Source organism: Apostichopus japonicus, chromosome 4, assembly GCF_037975245.1.
Source record: "Apostichopus japonicus isolate 1M-3 chromosome 4, ASM3797524v1, whole genome shotgun sequence".
Lineage (NCBI taxonomy): Eukaryota > Metazoa > Echinodermata > Holothuroidea > Aspidochirotida > Stichopodidae > Apostichopus > Apostichopus japonicus.
The window spans coordinates 4,438,891-4,454,501 of record NC_092564.1 but is presented as its reverse complement, the minus strand read 5'-3'; the positions used below and the strand labels follow the sequence as shown (position 1 = coordinate 4,454,501).

The window sequence follows — 15,611 nt, the reverse complement described above, 5'->3', positions numbered from 1 at the left end:
TGTTTCAAAAATAAAAAGACGTTGCTTAATAAATTAAGCAATAATTCAAATAATACATACATCTTTTCAAAGCCATTTGTTGCACAGGTATTTTGGCTTTAATACACAAGAATTCTGTACATAATATTTCTCTCTGAAGATATATGCCAGGCATTGTAAAGTAAATATAAAGGCATAGTAGTAATCTTGGCCTAACCATGTCATAACCAGGTCTTAGGTCATGATCATTATGATGATGAAATGAAGGTGGGGAAGTCTTTCACCTTCCAAAATACGTTTGCTGCCTCCATGGACCATCACGACACTTTCTTTACAAAAAACTTTAAGCTTTTGCCACTTAAACAGGCTGTACCTACCCGTTGTCCATATCACATTTACAATACAGATCCAGTATTTAACATCCAAAAGGTGAACAGCACAAAGGCATTAAAGTTTTCCAAACATATATACAGCTAAAAATTCAACAACTCAAGGTTACCAATACAAGAATGAATCATAATGCTAGAATAGGCAATGAAGACTTTATACTAATAATTAACTCCTTTACAAATCACTCACCTATCGGCCCTCCAAATGAAGCAGCCGCAATCTTGCATCTTGGTATGTCTGCCTTCTGTTGCCAGTGATGTTGCATATTGTACAGCTCAACTTTTCTGCAAAAAAATTTAATCAAAACAAGAAAAGAGGAAAGTTTACATTGGTATTGGTTGCAATCTTACAAGAGCGATCATATACTCAGTAGCTAATAGACAGCAACAGAAAAATCGTGAACAACGAAAGAGCAAATATTTGACAATAGAGGGCAAACCAAAGTGAGATGTTAGTTTATTGTTACTGCTGGAAGTTCAAAGTACTCATGACACCACATGTATGTGAAAAAAATCCTAACATCAGAAAAGGGAAGGACATTTAAACCCCAAAAATGATGTGCAAGGCCAGCCTGGCAAGGGTGGCAATGCCAATTGAAAAAGTGTGTTTATTCACTTCATTATGAAAAAAACAACATCTGTATTTGGGTTAAAATACTCTCTTCATGGTTCAAATGAAACTTTTGTGTAGAACTCCACACAACCAAAATCTGAATCTTAAATCTACTGACTGTCCTTCTCTGTGCAGACTGAAGAGTGGCAAAATATAGGTATTAACGAAACTAAAATTGTAATTAATGGCAATTTGTAGTTGTCAGCGCTTGTTGCATTCGTTAAAACTACTTTTCTGATTTTATTACAAAATCAGCAACATATTCAATAAAACTTCTTTTTGTGCGGTGCACGCACACATGGAACAGAGTTCAAAAATAAAATTGAAATACAAAATGGGCTGTTTTTTAAGGCCTATCATTGATCAACTTAGGTAAGTGCAGTAATTGAAGGCCTCAAACGCATGGCACCCTTGACAAACAGTACTTGGCAGTTATTCATTCACACAGTGTTGACCCAAATAATAATAATATAATAAGTTCTTAATATGGCGCCAAATACCAAAAGGCCTCTAGGCGCTTTACAAAAACAAAAACAAAAAGACAGAGAAATCAAAGAAATAAATAGTCTAGAAAACACATGAACGAAAATTAAACAGTATATACAGTATGTAAAAATATGAACACAAAAAGCTAAAAACACAACTATAAAACAGACCTAAACCTAAAAAAACAAAAAAACAAAAAACAAAGGGTAAGCACGTAAAATAGAGTTGTACAAAAGTAAAAGTCTAGATAAAAACATGAGTATATAAAGTGACAAAATCACGTTGAGAAACTAAAAATGCAAACATTCAGGTTTGAATCCTGACAAATATGAGAGATTATCATCGTTATGGCAAAAAGATCCAATTCAATTACACAAGGTAAACAAACACTATGTAACTATTTCATGCAGAACTAGCGAACACTTTTAATACAGCTGGTTTTGCTGGTACTCAACATACGCAACGAAAAAGCAAATAGACTGGGGGTCCTATCCTTGAACAAAATTGTATATTAATAAGTCAAATGAGGCATTTTGAGGCATACTTAGACTACTTGATTCATTGAAGGCTACACAAGTAGTTCTGCACAGGTTGTGCTAATAAATAACAGTAAATTCTACGACTGATAAAAATAGGGACCTTAACCATTATGGAGGGCCAGAGGTGAATAAATGATGTAATAATTGAGGGGGGGGGGGCACTGCCCCTATTTAGAGGGTTTGAGGATCCTCCAGAATTTTCTTTCAATTGATGTCAAATGGTGTATTCTGAGTCAAAGTTGGACTATTAGTTAGGTCTCACTATACAAATAGCCCTGCTTGCAAGCTTTTGCTAATAAACACTTTGCATGCAGGTTGAATAAAGGGGGTGTGGTGGGGTTGAGGGTAATGAACACCCATACTGTAGTAATGGTCCAATTCCCAAACTGAAACATTCCCCCTCCCTCCCTCCTTTGTGCATGCCAAATTGACAATTTTTATTTTTAAATCCATTCCACATAGATTACTGCTAGTCATTTTTCACACCATGATTACAACACCAGTCTAGTTGGTTTAGATAGATATACATAACTTTCAGAACAAGGAAGGAGCAGGGCTAGGCTGTAAACAGTCTAGGGAGTAACAAATGTTAGTTGTTACAGGTACAGTACTTGGTGCAACAAACGCATAGTTTCGTCATGTGACTGACCCCTCCCATCTAATCCCCTGCCGTTAACACTGACGATACATCCAAAGCTTGAATACCTGTAGAAAACCTCCCCTAGTGGGTTCCAGTCACCAGTGACATGAGCCATCTTTGTACCAGTTCTCTCAAGGCATTGAAGTAGTTCCAAATTTTTCCCGTCGGCTGTAGTCTGCTACGGAATTACCTGACCAAAATAATTCCAAAATTATGCTATGTGAAATGGCTAAACAAGTTCACCCAAACATCCTTCATGTGGGACGCCAAAAGAGTAAAAGTAACGTAAAATACAAACGCGATATATAGTTCAGTAGTTGAAATTGCAATTCGTTCGCTAGTTTACGATCAAATGACTCACGGACTGCATTTAAAAACAAACGTGGTGTTAGTATCAATTTCTCAATGTACCATATTACATGTCTCAGTGTGTATTGGTAACTGCATTTAGAGTAACATTAAAATGATTTTTGAAATGAGCATAACGTTGACGATTATTTGACTATTTGTAGTATACTTGGGACTCAAAAGGGTGATTGTTAAGCTTTAGAAAATTCTAATGGAAATTCACTAGGCTAAGTTTTAAAATGTGTAAATATTTTCTCTACATAGGCTAAATGGAACATGTGTAAGAATAATTACAATATGTACCGTTAGTATATATCCGGTACTGCCGAATTCACATGATGGTCAAGTAATGTGAGACATATCTGTGAGGGCGTAGGATACTTTCCAGCCCTCTCAAGTTTAAATGAGATGCCAGAGTAGAGGTGATTGCCCATCACTCTGTGTTTCTTTTTTCGACGTTTTCTTTTGTAGGACGTTTCGTAAGGGCAAAAGATGTCTCAACCCAAAGCACAACGATATTCTTCTCATGGTCAGTTCTGCATGGTCTTCTACGTGCAATCGAAACAGCGATATCCTTGGATCGGTGACAGTGCCAATGAAAGCCTGTTAATCGGTACCTTGTGTAACATTAAGGCGACAATATAGTCGCCTACGGTATCGACTGTTGGTTGTTTACCATCTACTGCTTGGAATCCAATGAGCTGAGCATTATTCTTATACGTGATCACGACTGATTTTTCGAGGGTTTTCGGCATAAAATAGACATCCAAAAGACTGCTTGTTAATAAGTTGCTTGTTATCTAAGTTATGCATGTTTTATTTCTTTCACAAGTCTAAAAGACTTTACTTAGATGAACAAAAGAAACGCAAAGATGATTTGAATAAAGATGGAGGAAAGGGAAGAATAAAATGATCTGACTCCATTTCCTTTTCTTTGTTTTTCATTTCATATTCAAGACAGAATAGTAACACGGTTGACTCTGTTACCAACTTGAATAACATCATTGTTTTCATTGTAGCTTATGTTAAGAGGTTTAAATATTTTACATTTATCTTTTGCACTGAAAAACCACTTCCGTGATAGAAAATAAACGTTGTAAATAAAAAGAACTTGATTGCTCGATGATAATATATTTAGACTTGATCGAGTCTTCGGCTTTGTGTTTGAAGGAACATATCAAAGTTGACAGTTCTCTCTACTATTACATATTGATGGTTAGCGGTTTGGGACTCTTCTTCTCTCTTTTTAAAAATTTATTTTCAATTGTTTTAATCAGGTAGTTATTTTTTACGACGCTACTGATGTGGGAGAAGCCCGCGAGGGCTTATGGATTACAACTTTCACGTCAGATGGCTTCCAATTTAACATAGTAACTCAAATTTGGAATAACTCCTGTAACAAACGAAAGTCGTAGCTGAAAGTAATGGGAAGTTAAAAGTTCATGAGCAGACGTAGCCTACGTTACTCATTGAATAATGATTGACTACCGGATCGGAAACGAAAACCCCTTTTCGGAAACTGACAAAACAAATTATTTGGAAATCCATACAAACCTCAAGTTTTCCTTTGGCCCTCACTGGCTTCCGTAGTATTTCAATAAAATAGCGTCCATGCACGTATCAATCGCTTTTCGTCTGTATCCTGAGGAACGGGAATGACCAAGGAGAGGTGGGTACGAATATCAGTAAGGAGGGTGAGAACCCCTTCTGGGGGTGAGGAGGGGGTCATTGGTTTTTTTTCCAGCATTTCACACTTTAGAAACGTGATAGGGAGCCTGTCTTTGGTTATCAATACAACTTCTTATCTATGATCTATCTGATGAGCTAAGATCATGAATTTATAAGTAAGTGACCCAAATTCAAGTGTTTGCCTACATCGTAATCTATTCTAACCATTTGGGTGCGACGTGGTGTTTTCGTGGTGACTCAAGTTTAGTGAACGGTGTGATATACTTCGCGGTATCTGTTGTGCCCATTCAATTGCAGAATGACGTGTATGATTGGAACGCAAAATTGTGTTGCGCCACCAATATACATAGCAATCGTTTCATTACTACAGTTTCTAACGTTGTCGTACACACACAGAACGTCAATGAAATAGCCACTGAAATCCTATTGCATCTTTCTCATCAAACCGCAAGAATGACAGTTTTGTAACTAAATATCTTCAAAATATATTCAGGGCATCACATCAGTCCTTGTACAAAACCATCTTCCATTTTAATCATTTTGGACACCAAGAATATACCAAGGTTCTTTCCGGAAGTCTCCTCATTCAGGGGCGGAACCGGTTGATTTACCTATACATCAAAATGGGGACGAGAGATGACGAATACGACTATCTTTTCAAAGGTAATACGACGAGAAAGTGCCTCAGTCAGGAACGAACGAGAGATCACTTTAATGAGCACTGTCTTTTTTTCTCATGTCATTTTAGTACCCGAGAAATGATATGAAAACAAATTTTTGGACCTCTTATCAAATTACCTTTTCAGTTAACGGTCGTAGTACGCTATAAATTACAGTTATACGTAAATATGTGTATTTACTACGGTAGGATATCGCAGGCCTAATGTTAACAAAGACTACTGCAACTGTTGCCTAACTTGGCCTAGCCTAGGGCAGTAATATTGTAGGAATACTAGCTGATAATCAAGCCAGAATTGTGCTCTTGTAGCAATATCCAGAACGTTATGATTAGGAATCGACATGATGGGAGCTTAAGTGATAAATCAATGAACTGTTCAACCATGTCATCAGTTCAGTTTAGAAAGAAAAGGGCACAGGGGATACATGAAGGATCATGAACAGCAAAGGTAAACTTGGGCATAAAGTTAAACCAGAGAGATTTTATCCAAATGAGGAATCCGATTTGATGGCCATCTGCTTTCTAATGGGTGCCTTCGTTTTGGTTATCATGTTACATGAATATCAAAACCCCAATATGCAATCCATTTTAAACACAGACTAACTGTTCCTTAACTGCATATAGGCCTATGCTTGGTACTTTTGTGAAGCTTAGTAAATGACCTCACAACTGTGACGATGTACTTTTTCCCTCAAAATTTGGTCCATTTACACAGATTGAAGGATGAAAACTTTAAACTAAAAGGTGGTGTATATTCTTTGTTATTGTTTTGGTCACGGTGATAACATTAAGGAGATGCTTGTGTGGGCAGATGTATTGACCTCTCCATTCATAACTGTACATTAGGTTCTCTGCTTGGGTACGTATTTCATCATGCCAAGCAACATTATGTCTGTGTGTATGCCAACTTTCCCCCAGCAAAGATAACTCAAAATTTGAAGGATGCATAACGTCAATACCCTGAGTTGCTTGCCTTGCACATCATGTACAGAGTCCAACACAAATGGCTCACTGTGTAGGCTAAACTGAATCATATTGAGGTCTGTTTGCCTTTGCAAGCATCTGATTATTGTTTTGGTTCACAAACAGGGATATTTTTGTTTGAATTTTCATTTTTCGATCTCTGCGAATGAAGCAAAATTTGGCTAACACATATCTCATCATGATTGATTGGTTATTTAAATACTACAGAATAGTACCACAAATGATTCTTTAGAGTGTCGAGACCAGTTGCATAATGGGGCTTTGGGTGAAAAGTGGGATAGGCTCTAGAGGCCAAATAGCAACAGTGCCCAATCTAGCTTAGACTCCAGCTAGTGCAAGTGGAATGAAATTTGTACGTTGTTTGCATCAATTGATGAATTGAAACATTTCTTTACCAAAGAAAGGGTTTTAGGGACATAGTAAAGGATTGTTGTCCATTCAGAAATACCAACAAGGAGGTTGTTCCTCATGGTCAAATATATCACTTACAAGGAATTTAAGAACTCTGTACTGTACGTATGCCAAGTATGGATCCGATTTTTATGAAGATTTTTACTTACATTAGTATGAAATATGAAGTATACTTACCATGATGGTGAATTTTGGTCTCAATAAATGCTTCAGAAGGCTTAAATATCCATTGAATCTTAATTCCGTTACTGTGGCATTATCCTTTACAACATGTGGTTTGTATGGAATGGTACTTCTCATAATAGACAAATTATTGTTAAATGAAAAAGATGTCCAGCAATTCTGTATCTTGCATATATGGTCAATGGAACTTTGAGGGGGAAATCTCTTCAAGTACAAAATTGGCAAAAAAATACAGAAAAGGCAATGTCAGTAAAATTGTGATCATCAAAACTTTGCACTGAAAGCTGATAAACTTTTGTTTGTTATAATCTTGTAATCTTCATTCCGTTTGTCTTTTTCTTGCTTTTTTATAGTTGTGCTTATCGGTGACTCTGGTGTCGGTAAAAGTAACTTATTATCACGATTCACTAGGAACGAATTCAACTTAGAGAGCAAAAGTACAATTGGGGTGGAATTTGCTACAAGAAGTATACAAGTGGATGGTAAGACAATTAAAGCACAGATATGGGACACAGCAGGACAGGAGAGATACAGAGCCATAACCAGTGCGTGAGTATTCACAAAATAGGTCTTGAGAGCAAAGAACATATAAGCCTCGAAATTTATAGGACTGTGGTAGTCATTATACGTAGTTATGATTAATGAAATGTCTAGAAACCTTTTTGCCAGAAGGATTCAAACTTCTTGTGTAGTTTAGACTTAAAAGTACTTAATCATGTTCTTGAATAATTCTGCAGCTCTGGTGTTTACCTGCAAGTAAAAAGCTCATGTTGCCATAAGATGTTAAATGCTATCGATTTGGGGGGCGGGGGGGGGGGGGTGAGAACAGGAAGGGAAATGACTCCTTTCAAGATATGAAAGTAATGTACAGTATTTCTTGGGTTGAGTAATTGAGTACATATGAATAATTGGAACAGTATACTAATGTGTACACTGTACAGATTTACTGTTGTAAACTGTGATATTGGTTTTCAAGTTCATCATTACCTATTAATTTTGGTATGAAAAGAGATTTTAATACTGATCTGTTCAGATCTGGCAACTTTCTAGTCTTCCGACAAAGAATTGATTTTCTCCTTTCCTTAAATTCTAGTGAAAAGAATTGAGATTAGAAGATGTTATTCATTCCAAGGTTGGGGAGGTGTTTGGAGCAAGATGTTTGTAGCACCAGAGTAGACTTGTTCTAACAGTCCAGTTAAGAATACGTCCCATGTGACAAGCTTGCTTTGCAGACTTTACTAAGTACTAAAACTCTCTGGGAAAGACAAGAAACTTTTAGATGCAGTTCACAAGCAAAAGTCTGTTTAAAACATAGTTTGATATAAAAATATGAAAAGAAAAATGTGTATTCTATTTAGCACCAGAGTCAGCTTCAACCTGCCCAAGGCTGACTACAAGCAAGCATCATGTTTCCAATCAGCTCTCATAACTTGAAAAACAGTGCACACAAATCCAGCAAAGTTATAAAGGTTCTGCACAGTACCCCCCACTGCCCCAGCCAAAACTTGGCTACTGTCTGTGTCTATTCTCTTATCAACAACTGTTCCTTAATTGGTGTAGCTTTGCCCTAAGCTTTGAGTACATTTCACCTCTTAATATAGTGTAAGTTTTTGTCAGGAAACTTATTCTAGACATATAGCAGTTTTGAAGACAAACCACAATGCTTTGAAACTGTGCTTTGGGTCGTTGAAGTGTAAAATGCCCCTCTTTGGAAATTCGTCTATTGGAATAATGTATGCCAGGTTATTTCTGTTACTTCTGGATACCTTCAGATCTACTGTATGTGTACAGTATGCTACAGTATCATCACATCATAAAAATAATGACAAGTGCATCAGTTTTCTGAGACCATTGTGCTACACCTGCATAAAGTAAATAAACAGAAGTACTCTTCATAGTACTTGCATGCTTTGTTGGTATCCAGTTCATTCAGACATGAGTGTATAGAGATATTTGAGTTATTTGAGTAATATTGCAGCCAGTCGACAATACTCCCAATGCAGAGCTCTTCCTCTTTCTGTACATGCTAAAGGTCAAGATCATTATTACACATTTGCTAGCTATGTTTGAAACTTTGAATTCTGTTTCTCCCTCCCCCACAACAGGTACTACCGTGGTGCAGTTGGGGCCCTGTTAGTCTACGACATTGCAAAGCATCTTACATATGAAAATGTGGCCAGATGGTTGAAAGAACTTCGAGACCACGCAGACAACAACATTGTCATCATGTTAGTTGGCAATAAAAACGACCTACGGCATCTAAGGGCCGTACCAACAGATGAGGCCAAAGCTTTCGCTGGTAGGTCTCAATACATTGCAATGTAGGACGAAACCATCTCTTGGCATTAGGTTTCATCTTGAAATTGTGAAGGGTTTAACTAATTGTTGCTTTGATCAGACTAAAAAGAATCTTAAGGTGTTTTGTACAGGTAGGGTTTTCTGAGATATCATTCGATAAGGAATCTTTCTTAAGAAGTCTGTTGTATTGTTGTGGCAATCTCGGTATTGGTTTACACTTATGTGGACGCCTTCTACGTAATTCATTATTTAAAAGACTGCACAGAACATGGTGATATGTGATTCTATATGAATTTGAAAAGATGAAAACAGAAGTACACTGTTGTGTGCTTGCTTATATTTAAACCATTTTACATAGCTATATAGCCCATGTTTCTTTAGAGGCTCTACTGTACAAGTGGGTGCTCAGTCCTCAATATCTGGATCTCAAATTTCAAACCTTTTTTTCAATCAGTCCAAGTTGGTAAAGAAACCCGAAATGTTTGAAAGCTTGAATGTTTGAATTTGCAACTTTCTTTTGTTTTTGTCTCTGCAGAGAAAAATTCATTATCCTTCATTGAAACATCAGCCTTGGATTCAACTAATGTGGAACAAGCCTTTGTTCAAATTCTAACAGGTTTGTTACCTGCTGTTGAACATGTAACCCTATGCCCAGTAGCCTAGTGTATCTAAAATTCTGCTCAAGTGTTAGTAAGCTTAATTTAGTTTGATTTAACCCTTACAGGGTGACTTAAGGCTTTGTATTAGTCTTCATATGTTTTAGGTCAAGAAAAAGGAACACATACATTTGATTGCTTGTTCTTTCTTTATGATATTCATCTTTAAAGTATGCTAGAACAGTAAAACCTGGATGAACTTGATGCAGGGTACAGTATGTGGATCCAACATCTATAAACAAACCCTGTTGTGGATAGGGGCATTAGGGTTTGGCGACTGGGGGTTGCTGACATTTTTCCGTGATAAAATAGTTATGTTTGTCCCGTCCGAAGTCCCAAATTTATGCTTTTACTTGCAAAAGGACACTCCCAAGTGTCATGGACACTGAAACCACCCTGTTGACAGTTGAAAAAAATAACATTTGAACAATCAAGTGATCAAGTGATAGTTTTACTTTCTTGTACTTCATAATCCATTGATTTTTTTTTTCATTTTGACATTTTGTCAAAAAGTGCAAAAAATGAATACAATTTTGAGATAAAACATTGCAATTTTGGAGATGAGGCGTTGCAATTTTTATCTCAATACATTACATGTATAGAGATATTGTAACAGTAAGTGGGACTCTCTCTTCTCTTAAAAATTTTTCAGCGTCTTCATACAAAGTTCTTTTTCTCTGGAATTTCCAGAGCAAGCATATATCAAATAGGCCAACAAAAGTTACTATTTTTTATTCCAGAATTGTATCTCATTCTATGACTTTTTCACCGATGTATGTCCAAATTTGGCCAAATCCCTCTGAAAAACAGTTGAAATGAGGCCTTTTTGCACACGCTCCAAAACTTGTTTGTTTCATTGTTTTTGATGATTAAGCCCCGCCTCCAAGTCTTGTGTAGCAGATTGGCTATGACTCAAGCCCCGCCTCCAAGTCTGGTTTGTAGCAGATTGGCTATGCCTCATGGCAGCTACATGTTAGATATACGAAAATGGTCACCCTCACGACCAATGCACACTAATTCCATATACACATTGTTGTGCATTTAATTTATATTAGGACTTCGTGTGTTTATAGCTCCATGGTTTTAGTAATATCAATTTAAGGATTGTTCTTTTGTTCAGGTAGTTTTTCAGAGCAAGAGTCATGATAAGTTTGTTTGATTGCCCATCAGGTATTTTGTATAATTACGTATACACTTTGTTGTGCTGCTGAAGGCTACAAGTTTAGGCTAGGCCTAATGCATTCTATATTAGGCCTTCATTTAGTAATAGCCACATTAGCATTGTACTGGTGGTGTTCAGGCAGTTTTGGGCCATGGTACAGTAAGTTTGTTTGATTGCCTTACAGTGTGTTTTAATTTTTAAGTAAAGTTTCCAACTTATATATTAACTGTGACTCCATAAATTTAACATATTGTTAATGGGATAATACAACAACTATTCATTTGGAATAGAGTGTATATTGTGCATTTCTAGAATGAAGCATCATTATGAATTAACAGCTTGTTTGGTATATTTCTTTAACCCCCCCCCCCAAAAAAAAAAAGAATTAAAAACAAAAATTATAATCTATCACATTTTATTTTCACTGGAGTATGTATAAAAGAGGAGCCGGCCATAGCATTACAACTTTTATAAGACTATAAAAATTGGATAAGGTTATGTCTTATTTATAAGGATATAATAAGGTTATAAGAAGTATGTTTAGCTTTCTTTTGAACCTGTGATGTTTGACATCAAATATACAAAGAATTAAAAGAAAATACTAAAATGGAGAGGAACTGGGGTGGCTATTAGGGGAGGAGGAGGCCACCCATCACTTTCAATTTAAAACTTATATTCTACATATGTACATTATTTTTTCCAAGTCATAAATCCACGAAATCTTCATGTCAAAATTATTGAGATGGAAAAACGTGGGTTGTTTTGATAATTGGAAGTGTACACAGTTTTGATGGTAGTCACCACTACAGTCTACAGTAACCTACAGTAGGTCGATAGGCCTAGCTTTCTCAAGGCGGGCATCAAGAATATGGTCGAGTTGTTCGCCTCTTCTTATTTGACTGTTGTCATTGACGTCAAACTATATGACCAAAAATATTATAGATACTGATAATTGTAGAGACAGAGCAAAGATAAGAAACTAGGAATCGAAATTAGAACTTCCAGTATTGAGATACTGCGTCATTGATGCTCTTGTTCTAATTACAGTTGCAACTTTGTGATCAAACTGCATATTTCAAAGGAAAAATTTGGTGTAATATGGTACAACGTCAAGATGTTTTTGTGCAATTTCAAGAGGAAATGCAAAATGGACCCAGCATGAAAGTTGTTCCAGCAGGGGGGGGGGTTACGCATCCCCTACACCTGCCTTGATGTTGCCCCCTCTCTGTGGAGTTCAAAGTTGAGCAGAGACCATGTTCTGAAAACCTTGTCAATAGCTTACAGTAATTCCAAAAGTAGAACTTTTGATGGACTTGAATACTTGTAGTGCAGTACAGGTGGCTAAGTCTACACTAGAACAGGAATGTTGCAAACCTTGAAAACCTTTTGTTTTACCAAGCCCAAGGACTATCTCTCATGATAATGAGATTGCAATTAATCAAACTAGGACATCCTCCTATATTTCGTCCACCAAATAAAGGTTTAGATGGATGACTTTTAGGTACAAAATAATTGTTGTAGGCCAATAAAGGCCACTACTATCGTTGGATTTCCATAACATTTTCAGATTTGAGAAATGACCCTTGAAACAGTTGCGGTTTATTAAAGTGACTGGACTATGTATTCTTATACAGGAAATCATTTCATGTTCAAATTTTGGGAAAGCTGTCAACTTTGTCCCTGATAAAATACTGTTGTCCCTGTGTACAAACCTGCTACAACAATTTTCCCATTTTGTAAAGCCTTTTGCGAAGCGATGCCCGGATAAATTACCATCAAATTGGACCATTACAGGTCAGTTCCTCATTAGATGCAATACAAAACTGCTTGTGAAAAAGAGATTATGTTTATGGCCTCAAATAACACGTTGCTCTGTAAGTGACAAAGGTGTCAATGAAAAATGGTGTTGGATGTCCTCCAGAGGTACTCTGTTGATTATATGAAGTGAAAAGAACACGGTTTATGTTCCGTTTTTATAATTGATAAGACCATCCCATGGTCTCACATTAATGTTAAGACCTGCACTAATGGAGCAAATGTCATCATCAAAATAGCCTCAAAGTAGCATTTCAGAGGTTTAGCATCTTTTAAAGTTGAATATCTTAAAAACCAGACTAGCAACAGAAACATAACTAGCACTTTTGAAAATGTTTCTTTTTTCTTAGACTATATAGCATATCAAAAACTAGAATTCTTCCGAAAGTCATCATTTAAAGAGCGAGTATGGAATGATGATTCAGTTCTCAACATTTCATGACTTTATGGCATGTCCATGAAAGTAGTAAATACTTTTAAAAGCAGGTTGGACATTTTTGAACTTTGACTAGTCAAAATAATGGTCAGCAACTTGGTGTCATTGAGGGGGCTTTTTAGTCTTGAATTGCATGAATACTTTGATCAAAATCAAACTCAAAAAGTTGCTTTAATTCGGAGCCCATAAACAAAATAACAAATTGTTGTCAGTCAGAAGTGGAAACTGCAATAGACTGCTGTTCATTGAATTGCTTTATGAAAAGGAATGACAATACACGATTACAAGTTCCTCTTCATGTCTGAAATGCATCTTTTTCTCTCTCCTCTCATCTTTATTTAGAGATCTATAAGATAGTCTCACAGAAAAACATTAGAGATGGTGGAAGTGGTGACGATTCTCCAACCTCCGACACAAATCCTATAACAATTCCTCCAACTACGAGCTACAACGAACGTAAGAGACCCTGCTGTCAGACATGAGCAGTCCCCTCATCAGCGAGGGGAGAGCGAGGGGGAGATGAAGGAGTAGGACAGAATACTGCCCTGGAGAGGCGGGCATGTAGGTAGTGTCGGGGATCTGTAAAGTTTTGATTTTCCTGTACAAAAGTTAATAACAGAAAAAAAAAGTTGTAAAAGGCAAAATTATTGTAACCTCTTAGTGTATGCTTCTGAACACCAAATAAACTTATATCATATATTTTGTGAACAATTCTATACACCCTCCAGTAAAGAGTCCTTCCTGGAGGTGGTATATAGTCGATTGTCCTAGCTACATGTCGCTTCGAAGGATCTCTCATTTAACCCCGAGCTAGATTTTTGCTACGTTTGAAAAAAAAAAAAAATGTCTCTTGTTGAGAGGACAGAATCTCGATGTATGTTTACTCTGTTAATGAAATTAATCCGTATAGTGTCTTTTTATACTACAAGAAGTTTGGTCTTTGAACAGGACACAAAAAAATTGGTGTGTGGGCTAGTGTTCCGTTTGCTGTAAGTATAAGCTTATGTCGTAAGGAGAAAAGTGAGTGTTCAAAATTTGGGATAATAGGATACAGATGAAAATTAGCTAGCATATCTGTTAAAACATTTTGAGGTCTATAATTAGTTTATCAAAGCAGTGATATATACAATGGATACATTTATTGGAGGATTAACTGTTACTACCAGGTTTTCTTTTTTTTCTTTTGTTTTTCTTTTTAGATTTATAACGTAAAATCATTGACATACTTATTTTTGTGGACCAACTTATAAACTTAACCCTTTTTGGTTCTTATTTGGCTCTGGTGATAAACAATGTGCAAACATCATGGCTTCCATGTCCTCTGAATTCCTCTAACATCAGTTAGTTGAGGAACATATCTGAAGGCCTTCTCCAGTAATCCCCCAGTTGTTTGCCCTGTGGTTGCTCAATTAGCAAAAGCGTTTTGGAAGATCTTCTTTGTAACCAAACATTGGGACATTTTGTAAATTACCCATAACACAACAATTAGTTTACCTATAAGGGCTTTTGGGTTAATGCCCGAATTATTTTTTCAACAATTTTCTTTCCTTTTTCCTCTGGATTTATCAGAAAAATAATGAATATAAACAACCACCTTTGCAGTCTTTCTTTGGACTGTTTGAAGATGACAGGGTTCATGTCAGTAAACTCTTCAGGTCTATCTTCAACGCTGTTATAATTAGTAAGCTTTCGTGTGCCAGAGTCTGTGTGATATACCGATCCAATTTGGTGGAATTAGTGTCAAAACTGCCTCCATGCTTTTCCACAGTGGACAGTGTTGTGTTCAGTGTTACAAACGTTGGCTGTGTATGTTCATAATTAACACCCTACCATGTCAGCTGGTGTAACAGCTTCTCTGTAACCTAAAGACAAAATGATGTGATACAGATATAGATTCATCCATCTTGGGAGATGTCACAGATTGCTTTCAAGTATACATTAATTTCTGGACAATTATTCTGCTTTTTGTTGATCCAAAAAAAATTTGCTTTTGGTCAAGCAAAACATAATTAAACAGTATTTGATGTTATTAGACAGAAATTGGATCTTTTCAGTTTGTTCCCTTGGATTAATTTCTTGCAAGAAATAAAAGAAGGAACACAATAATGAAAAAAAAAAAAATGGTACAAAATTGTTTCTAAGTGCCACTCATGTCACCACCAAAAATATGTTTGTTGTATGTCACCTGCTTCGAAATATCTTCTACTTTTATTTTAATTTAGGTCAGGTTTTATTGGAAGGTTAGTTCTTGATGACAAGTGGAACTCTGACTGTTGGTAATGTGGACATATGGAAGTTTGGTTT

The 15,611-nt window shown here is 36.4% G+C and overlaps 2 protein-coding genes across 2 annotated transcripts in view; one reads left to right on the top strand and one right to left on the bottom strand.

Annotated features, from left to right (window-relative positions):
• Positions 1-2,869, bottom strand: part of LOC139966208 (vacuolar protein sorting-associated protein 16 homolog) — a 30,781-nt gene extending 27,912 nt beyond the window's left edge. The window contains exons 1-2 of the mRNA XM_071969006.1: positions 2,712-2,869; positions 559-653 (exon numbers count right to left, since the gene is read on the bottom strand). Coding sequence (XP_071825107.1) covers positions 559-653; positions 2,712-2,761 — 145 coding nt within the window. The 5' untranslated portion in view covers positions 2,762-2,869. The remainder of the gene's footprint in view (positions 1-558; positions 654-2,711) is intronic.
• Positions 2,870-5,034: 2,165 nt separating this feature from the next.
• Positions 5,035-13,922, top strand: LOC139966205 (ras-related protein Rab-11B-like). The gene is made up of 5 exons (XM_071969003.1): positions 5,035-5,346; positions 7,294-7,489; positions 9,046-9,239; positions 9,774-9,854; positions 13,650-13,922. Exons 1-5 carry the CDS (start codon positions 5,307-5,309, stop codon positions 13,787-13,789), a joined length of 651 nt encoding a protein of 216 aa, XP_071825104.1. The 5' UTR covers positions 5,035-5,306; the 3' UTR covers positions 13,790-13,922.
• Positions 13,923-15,611: the final 1,689 nt, after the last annotated feature.